This window comes from Chiroxiphia lanceolata, chromosome 8, assembly GCF_009829145.1.
Source record: "Chiroxiphia lanceolata isolate bChiLan1 chromosome 8, bChiLan1.pri, whole genome shotgun sequence".
Lineage (NCBI taxonomy): Eukaryota > Metazoa > Chordata > Aves > Passeriformes > Pipridae > Chiroxiphia > Chiroxiphia lanceolata.
Genome location: NC_045644.1, coordinates 10818581 through 10828465, shown reverse-complemented (window position 1 = coordinate 10828465; position 9885 = coordinate 10818581). Strand labels below are relative to the sequence as shown.

Sequence of the window (9885 nt, the reverse complement as noted above, 5' to 3'; positions counted from 1 at the left end):
TGAAATATCAGGAATTGAGTTGCTGCGTGAGTTGGGTTTTTTACATCTAATATTGAACTCGAGTTTTAAGGTGTAAATGTTAAGAATGACTTCAGAAAGCGTTCAGCTTGCATCACCTCACTTAACCACCAGGTGCCCCTGCGCACTACACGGCACCGGCCGGGCTGACTGAACCCAAGGCGCAGTTCTTCCTTTGTCCATTGTATGCATATTTATTTATTTTAACTAATAATTTCTTTGTGTCCAGGAAGAGCTGCAATTCCATGATACTGCCCATGCATCCTGCCCTGCCACGGGCTATACAAGCACTCAGTAAGCCATAACAATAGACAGAAGCACTGGCCCGGGTGCTCTGTGCACACAAACCTCTGCCCAGTGTCTCCACATCCTTCCAGGACCTGTCACAGAGTAGAACTGACTGCTCCTGCTAGGCCTCTCCATAACACCTGCCCAGAGCCTGGCACAAAGCAGTCCTATATATATATTTCTTCCCTGTCTGAGCTGGATGCACAGGTAAGGGTGGAACGATCGGGTTCTTGCCCTTCTTCAGGCTGTCAAACCCAACACGTGACTGACTGCAAGAGAAGGCAGATGGAGCAAATAGCGGGTTGGAATCTTTTATTCAGTAATCAGTCCTGCTGTGTGTGTAACATCTTAGCAACTGGAACCCAAGTATGCAAAAATACCGAGTTTTCACAGTGAAAAACCAGACAGTATAAAATATTCCAGTATTGCCTCTTAGAACCATTATTGAAATAAGACCCCTGTTTCAAAGGCAATGTGCTCATTTATTTTGTTTGCTTTCTATGCTCAAACTCTTCCCGCCAAAAAAATTTTTCAGACAGTAACCCTCCTTACCCCCACACTACCCACACATGTTGCAGGGTGAGAAACACTACATGAAATCCCTTCCTAATTTCCAAAGGTTAATTGAAGAACATCCTCCCAGCGGTGCCAAGGTCCAAGAAGACGTAGATTATTGGGACACCGAGCAGTCCTGGTGTTCTGCACACCGCAGACAACTGTGGTGCTACTGGACTCTGACAAGAGGCTCCGTCTCCCGGATGAGCCACTGAAGAGCTTCGTGCCGGCCTTGCCTCTCCAGTTCTGCTCCAACTACTTCCCTGCATTTCTGATGGTAGTCATTCACCCAGTTACACTAGAGAAAGGGAGGGGTACAACACTCAGCATAAACACAGAAGATTTCATGTCCTTACAAGTTATGCGCAGCCAAAGACATTTGTAGGCCCCTGTGCTATTGGGGCCTGAGCTGTTAGGCTGGGATGGAATCCTGTCCCAAAGAGACAGACGTCTATTATATGGAAGTGACTTGCAAATTTGACGAGGGTAGGAACTGAAGCAATTTGTCCTCGGTTTTCAGAGGAGCCAAGGTTCAGTTCAGCTGACAAGTAAAAGTCTCTGCAAATCACTGCCTCCAGCAAGTCCAAATAGCTACCTCGGCACAGTTTAATAAGCTTTGCAAAATTGTAAATGGACAATGCACTCCTGAGGGACAAACTGCCCTATTGATCTGAACAGGTAATCCTAGGGCAGATCTTGGTACCCTTCACAGCCCCCTTCAGCAAGTGGAAATGCAAACAGGGTTATAATTATGAAAAGGACGATGTGTCAAGGCAAAATAAAGAGTATGGTAGAAAACCAGGATGAAACAAGAAGGTAGTGACAGACCTAAACAGAAAGTTTAGAGTATGAAGCTATTCAGGAAATAAATGCTGCAGAGCAGGTATCACAGAAGTTTGCTCAGAGTTCACAGGTACTGAACTGGGGTGTGGCTGAATGAGACTGGTCACAAGCAGATACAGACAACATGATGGGACAGTCATCACACAGTCCCTGGGGACACAGTATGATAGTCCGAGAGAAGCAAATTAAGGCAGTGGCCCTTGTAGAACAAGGTGGTTCCAGTGAAAAGGTGGCAATGCAAACCTGTTTTACTCACCTCTTTTTGAGTCAGCAAATTAACATCAATCATTTTCGTCTGTATTGGAACCAGGGTTAAGGGTTCAAAAGTCAGGCTCCCTCTGTTTTTGAAATTGTACTGCAGCAGAAAGACAAAGGGATTGTACAGTTTTAGAAACAGCTCCAGCCAGATCACACTTGCTCCTTGGTTTGTGTCATCACTACAGAACCACCCAGGAAACATTCAGATGAGAGAGTAGCAACTTACAGTAGCATTTTTCTTCCAGCTCAAACAAAGAATCTTGATATAAACCTTAGTTATTTCTTTCAGTGGTCCCTTTCTAAGGGCCATGTGCAAGGTCACAGCTGTACAGGACTTTAGCTTGATGATTATATTTTCAGTTTGGCACTTCTAAAAGCATAACCCAGCCAAGGCGGGCAACTATAGTGTCAAAATCTGTCTGTACTTTTGTTTCGAATGCCACTGAAGACTCCCTACCTGAGAGGAAAATCCCACCTTAAGAACATCAACCAACCCTACAGCAATGACTCCAATGGGTTGATCTTTCATATCCAGATATAAAACATTTTAAAACAACTCACACACACACAGTTCAATGTATGGAAACTCTGCAGAATTATAACTGTCTTCTGTGTCCCCAGTAGCAAGGGAGACTTAAAATCAGTGTTCACCAATGTGGAGTTTTGGAGACCAGGAATCTTGAGTAGGATTCAACTGTCTGCAGCATGGTCCCACTTCAAGTTCCAGTACTTTAAGTTTTACAACCAGCAAGTTGTGGAGAGAGGTGCATCTTGAGTAGGTCATTCACCTTGGTTTCAGCAGGGATCACAAGGACAACATTTTCTATTCGGATCCCAAAGGACCCATCTTCATAATACCCAGGCTCTGCAGAAACAGACAGTAATTAACTAAGCCTGTACATGGCTGCACTGTACAAGTACTTATTCCCTATGGCCAAACTTCCCCTCTATGGCTTTAGTCCACTGAAGTCACTAAGCAATCTTGACATCAAGAAACCACAGAGGCAAACAAATTTCTGACTCTGCCTGCACGGAAGCCCCGAGCAAGGTGACAGCAGAAGTTCTCATAGAGAGAAGAAACAAGACAGACAGCCCTCGAGCTTCAGAGAGTCTCCTTGCAAGTCAAGAGAGCACAAAATACATGTGTTCCAAATACCAGAAACTCTGAAAATGCTGATGTCTTTATGAGAGGCAGGTGGGTAAACAACCCCTTCTGCAAAACACTTCTTATAGATAGTGTTCCCCTGACTCCCTGAGAGGCCTTTGCACCTCTGAAGGAAGATAGATCTCTGAGCGGGCTGTTAATTTACTACTGGAAGAATAAGGCATGTAAAGATTTAACAGCTGTCTCAAATAGCCCATAGCAAAGACAGGATTAGCTCCTGAAAGCTTGGTGTCCACCTTGTACCACAGCCAGTTCTTCCACAGCATGCCAGAGCCAGGCTGGTCAGGAGCACAGGTCTCCTGAGGTTTGCACTGTACAGAGCAGGAAGGAGAACTGCAGCACCTGACTGTAAAGGTGCTTCATGAAAGGTGAAAGAGCTAAAAGGAAGCTTTTTACCTAGAGAGCTTAAATGACAATTAAAATAACAAGAAGGCAGGACCAGAACTTTTGATCTGACCTTTCCCCTACACCACTATCAAATTTATTCCCTCTGCATCTTAACAAAGTTGGTGTCCCCCCCAAGTAACCAGAGAGTCACCAGTGCTAAATACCATCAGACACGATCATGCCAGCCTCCAAGGGCTCATCTGCAAAGGTTTTGTAGCTGATACCACAAGGACCCTCATGTACATTTAGGAAAGAGCCAACTCCATGTCCTGTCCCATGCAGGTAATCCAAACCACAATCCCACAAGGCAGAGCGGGCAAAGGAATCTAGAAGGTGACCTGTAGACAGACAGAGAGAGAGAGAATTTAATCGAGTGAGGCTCCCTCAAAGAAGCTGATAATCACACTGAAGGCTCAAACCTGGAAAACATGCAAAAAACCAACCAAACAAAAAAAAACAAGCAAAAAAACCTATAATCACCTCCTCAAAGAGCCCCGCAACCAACCAAAGAAATTTAAGTCATTGAATGGTTAGAAGTTATATGGTGGGTTTGGCAAGTCTGACATTCAAGCCCTTTCTCAGCTAAAGAGCCTTGCTCTCTCCTGTTACAGACGTTTCCAGAAGATAGTCTGTAACAGAAACATTGCTGCTTGCTCCACTGGTGTTTTCAGGAAAGAATCTAATGGTTAAGTGTCCCACAGACAACTCAGTACCTTTCTTAAAGGGAGCTGCACTAATTAAACTCAAAGTAGGAGACCTGCCAATTGTATTTGGTGAACTAATCAGCCAAACTTATTGCCTGATGGCCAACCATTTCAGACTGCTTTGGCCAGAGGGGACAGAATTTATGTTACCTGCATGTGAACACCAAGCCCATATACCAAGTTCAGCCACCCTTCAGTTTCAGTTTGGGTTTCTCGTACCCCTATGCAGCTGCTTTTATAACTTGCCTACCCAAGAATGCAAACTGAAGAAAACTCTAAAATGAAGTGGTTTTGTACAAGGTGTGATCAGGCAGAAAATAGTTCTGCAACAAATTCACCAGAGGTGAATGTATGTCGCAGCTTCTCCTGCACAAAATCAAAACAGCTCCTTTGTGTGTCATTTTGCCACTGATACAAGAGATTTCACAGTAACTGGAAGAGAATTAGACAGTCCTTTTGAAGCTGGAAAGTGACTTTGCTTTGACAGGGCCATTAGTAAAGAATAAAGACAACCTCCAAGCACAGAAAGGCCACAGATGGGCTAGAGTGCCACTGACTGATCAAAGTCACTATCACCCTAGAACCAGAGCACTTCAAACACCCTTCAGACTTTCCCCCTCAGACTTTCCAGCACTGATTGATGATGAGAGAGAAGGCATCGGTAATCTAGAATCCAAACTGTTGTGATGGAAATAGAGAGTTACATCAACATTTGCCTAAAACATAATGTTGTCAATCATAATGTTGTTCTCAGACAACTTAATGGTTCTTCAGAGGTCACTGCTGTGGTCAAAACACTCCAACTCACCAACCCACCTTTGGTTCCATTGGGGAAGATGGCTGCACTCACAGCTATATGTCCCTTCAGGACATAGGTGAAGCATTCCTGTCAAAGAAATGCGTGCCATAAGTAAACAGGGAAAGCCAAAACTTTGTATTCCCCAGGAATGGAAAGAAAGACTGCATCTTGTAGCAAATTGTGGAGGATCTGGAAAAACTTGCTCATGCTCTCCTGTGGCTGGTAATGCCAAAGCAAACCACGAGCAGAAAGTTTAAATTACTCTGAAGATTCTTCTCCGGTAATTATGGAAGTGCGTCATAAACTCAGGCAGCAGGTTTAGCAGCAGGATTCACCTGACCTACATGCTTGATTTTCTTTATGACTGTACTTTTACTTCCTGAGCATACCCTACAGCATATTTTTGTCACTAAGTGAACTATAATGATGAAATTAGTTTTAATTAAAGAAGCAATTTAAAATAAACAAAATTACATTGCTGAATTTCCAACACAGACCTTCTCGGGGAAGTCTGAGACTGATTTTTTATATGGTACACACCAACTGGAGCTTTGCATAAGATACTGAGCTTTGCACTAAATTACATCCCCCTAACTCCCATGTTGGACAAGCCAGTAATGTTCATCCTCAGCCTGCTGATTTTATAATTTCTTAGAGGAGCCATGTCATTTTGCAGATGAGAATTGTGCATTTTAAGATAGAAAAGTATCAATTCTCTAAATCACTTTTATATTTTGCAAGTCCAAAGTCTGACAGTTTCCTTTTCAGTCTTTATCCAAATGCTGTCACATACTAGTAAATAAATGATACTTGATAAAGCACTTCGACTATATAGCAAGAGGGCACATTACTAATTTAAGTATCTCTAATAACGAGGGTCAGATCACAAAGCACACTGAGATGCCACCTTACCTTTTCGTAGGCTGATGGTGTGCCAAAATGCATTGTCCTGGTCACATCTGTTGTACCATCTCTTCAGAGGCAAACAAAGATGCAGAAAGCAAAGGGATGTGGGAAAAAGAAAGATCAAAGTGAGAATACACAGAAAATCCAGTCACACTGCAGCAAACCAACCAAGCTTATAAAGTCATCTGCTCTGTGCTACACAAGCCTGATGATGTAACAGTTCTTAATCTCAAAAATTCCTGAACACAATGCCCTAGATGCGGCAATAATGATTTACAGTTCAAACTGTTATCTTTCAACCATAAGCATCCCAAAGCTTCTTGCAAATTAGGATCTAAACTGCTCATAAAAATGATGCTAATTTGAGGTTCAGCAACTGGTACCTGTCCATTGAGAACAGGTCAAATTTAGCCTATTTGTATGGAAGATGATTCATCAACTGCTTAAAAATATATACTTACGCACAAATGACAGTTACCCTCTCAGGAAAGGGAAGTGTAAGAGGGTATAATATCCCTTTCATCCTTAGGATGTCTTGTGCTAAGATTTCTACAAACTATCCTGCATTTGGATAGGGGCTAGTCTCAGATGTCAAAAACTGGCTCAAAGTTCCTTCTACAAGCAGCATTTTGAGCCTGCTGTCAAAAACACAATGGCTCTTGAAATAACTTGAGACGCTCACTCCTGTCCCTAGGCTCTTCCCCAGCACACACAGGCCATGGTCACAAAGAACTCACGGTTTAACTTCTCAGCAGGAACAAGCAAAGCATCCCTGTCACAATGCTGTGGTAAGTGCCATTGATGTCCAGATTATATTGTATTCAAAGGGCTGCTTTTCATAGTGGCACTAAGGAAATCATTAATTAGGCCATCAGAGGGGAGGAAAAAAGATCTCCTTGTAAAAATCTTATCAAAGGATGTCTGTATGGTTCTTTTTCAAAGCTCTTCCTGACTGACATAACAAAAAGGCATAGCTCTAAAGACAAAGCTCATCTCAAAGGAGAAGCCAGGCTTGTCCTGTATCTTCCTGAACAAGCCACTTCTCATCTATTTACATTGGCTAAAAACATCACTTCTCTCATTTTCTGTGGAGTCAGTTTTCTATGGAGTTCCACAGTAAAGGAACTGAGGCCACTGAATGGCACTGTCAAAACAGCACTGAGTGAATCTTCAACCATGACGCCTTCCCACAAGCAAACTTAAGATCCAAACTTAAACTCAGATGGGATAAGTCTCTCTGGAAAGGACAGTGCTGTCCTGCTCTTTTGCCTCACCTTGTTCTAACTTTAACGTCAGTCAAGTCTGCCCCCAGGGCAGATCCTGGCAGGGTAGGTGCCTCACCCAGCTGTGCAGGCTGCTGTGTAGGCAGTCCAAGGCTAAGCCAGGGCAGTCAGGCCTGCTCCCTGTTATAGCAATTCTAACATGAGTGTGCCAGGTGTGCAGAGCTGCAACACACAATAAAACACAGCAGCAGCTAAAGCACAGCTCCCATCCCAATGGGAATGGGACTCAGACGGGAACTGCACCTTGACATTTTGTCCTTTACCCCAGCAAGGCTTATCAGCCCTCATCTGCTGTCTTGCTCAAAACTATACATTGCCTTGCTTGCCAAGGCAACTGTGAGCTGACCCTGCAGGGGGTCACTAGGAGCAGAAAACCCATTCATCCCACTTACTTGTATTGTGCTCCTGAGTCCAGGAGGTAGATCTCGTTCACAGACAGCGTTCTGTTGGTCTCAGGAACTGGCCTGTTCAGTTAAACACAAAGTTTTTTTGTTCCACAGTTTTAAGGTGTCCAGCCCACATCTGCAGTTCAGAAACTATGTTAAGTGCAAGCTTGGATGTGTTGGTTCTGATTTTCTGTGGCAGTGATGGAAATCCCACACATGCTGAGCCAGGGATCATACTGAGGGGAGTATTTGTATACTGCAAATAGCACTACAGTACAGAGAATAGCTTTGTTTCTTCCAGTAAAACCCTCAACATCTGTTCCTGGATGTATTTCAGAACAGTCTGCACTTTATACTTGTCCTTCCCAGACTTCTAGCTCCAAAATAGCCCTTTTCTATGGCCCTGAGCAGATCAGCATCACAATACATGCATGTTGCCAGCAGGGAAAGATCCTTATTTAGTAAGTCTGGAATAAAGAAAGATAGGAAGCAGCATCTCCCTGGAGTACTCTGTTGTGACTCCATGAAGAAGCGAGACGCTCATTCCAGCTCTGTTTGCTGAAAGATGAAAGGAGACTGTTTCTCTTACTTGTAGTGAATGATGGCTCCATTTGGACCTGTGCTTGATATGGTCGCAAAACTCAATTCAACAAAGTCTTTCTGTTGACTGAAAGAAAAGACTGTGATCACTACAGCATAAGTGAGAGGAGCACACCAGGCACTTGGGGCACCTGGAGTCCCCCATCCTCAATTTCACATCACCTCAGCCTTCCCCTTGGCCATGAAAGCCATCTGGGCCACCACATTTAGGTAGAAGAACTGTACAATTTGAAGCCCTCTTCTCCCAACCATGTGGAAACCTGCTTTCCATCTCTACTCTTTCCTTAGAAATAGAAAATTCACCACCCAAACTACCCAGGGAAGAGATGTGCTGAACATATTCTACTTTGCTACTTATTTACTCAAAGGCATTTTAGAGGACCTGCTGATCTACACACGGGAGTAACTCTCAATACAGATGGTGTTCCTTCTCCACCAGAAGAGGAGAAAATCTAACTTTTACATCAATTCCTCTGTGGTAAGAAAGCAACTCTCTTGTATTTAAGTGTCCTAACCTGCAGCACTCCTCATTGCTATCTCAAAAGAAAAGCAGATAGGATCCAGTGGGCTGGGACTTGTATCTCCCAAGAGACCCAATTCTTCACAACTCTTTCAAGTTTTCAAAGAAATCCTGTAGTAATGGTTTGTCCTCAGGTAAAATATACCTGCAAGTGAGATGGATTTCTAAAGAATAAAAAACAAAGGATAAAAACACCACCCAGAAAACTTCCTTAGAGTGGATTTACTTTTTACCTGCGGAATTCCTCTGCTTTGTCTGCAGCTATTATTTCTGTTACTGTTCCCTTTGGAACCTAATGGGCAAAGACACGGGTTGAATTAGTACACCAACAAGCAAAGAAAATGCTGTATGCTTAAGCACTGGGCCTTGTCTGTGGATTATGAAATCCAGTCTGGAAGGGTCCTCTTTCCAGGTTTTCTGTCCTCATTCCTCAGTAATGACAAACACAAACCTAGCAATATTGTGCAGGGCATGTGAAAAGCAGGAAGCAGAGATGGTCACAGCAGGATTGCTGAATCCTGAGTAGGGAGCAGTTAGTGCAGTACTAACTTCACTGAGATATGCAGAGAGCTAACATCTCACAAGGCAACATCTCCTCACAGACAGGTTACACTAAGCTTGAACAGTTCTCTCCAAATAGCCCATGGTATTAGAAATTTTATGCTTTTAAATCAGAAATGGAAGCAGTTGCAGGAAAAACAAAGTATGTTAAATTTAACTTTAGACATTTGATAAATTAAAACCTGTGACACAACTTCCCCAGGATAACAGGCAAAGGGGGCAGGAGCTGAGGCAGACTTCTTGAGGTACTCAGACATGTAAAAAGGCACCTTCTGGAAGTCATCAAGCCATCTCCATAAATAAAGTCAATGGACTCAGACATGCAGTAGCACAGAAGGAGCGCAGCTTAGTAAGCTGCTGTGTAACACTGGGCACCCTGCACCTTCACTGTGTACTTCTAAACCAGTGAATACACAAGTGATTTGTTTTTATCCCATTTCCACTACACCTCTCCATTCATAAATGCCAAATCTGTTCATACTGCCAGACAACCCTGATTATCATGACAATTATTCCAAAGTATTCTATCAAGCTGAATATTATTTCATTACTTACACCACCAAACAAGCACAAGACAGTATCAACGCTACACTAAGCCTGTTTAGGTCATTC

The 9885-nt window shown here is 43.3% G+C and overlaps 1 protein-coding gene across 3 annotated transcripts in view; it reads right to left on the bottom strand.

The window, feature by feature from the left end:
- Positions 1 to 592: 592 nt before the first annotated feature.
- XPNPEP1 (X-prolyl aminopeptidase 1) overlaps positions 593 to 9885 on the bottom strand; it is a 30850-nt gene continuing 21557 nt past the window's right edge. For all 3 annotated transcript variants that reach the window (XM_032695134.1, XM_032695136.1, XM_032695135.1), the window contains 9 exons: positions 8946 to 9004; positions 8182 to 8259; positions 7599 to 7670; positions 5930 to 5990; positions 5035 to 5104; positions 3679 to 3852; positions 2751 to 2827; positions 1961 to 2059; positions 593 to 1159 (listed from right to left, as the gene is read on the bottom strand). In XM_032695134.1, the coding sequence (XP_032551025.1) occupies positions 1031 to 1159; positions 1961 to 2059; positions 2751 to 2827; positions 3679 to 3852; positions 5035 to 5104; positions 5930 to 5990; positions 7599 to 7670; positions 8182 to 8259; positions 8946 to 9004 (819 nt within the window). In that variant the 3' untranslated portion in view covers positions 593 to 1030. The remainder of the gene's footprint in view (positions 1160 to 1960; positions 2060 to 2750; positions 2828 to 3678; positions 3853 to 5034; positions 5105 to 5929; positions 5991 to 7598; positions 7671 to 8181; positions 8260 to 8945; positions 9005 to 9885) is intronic.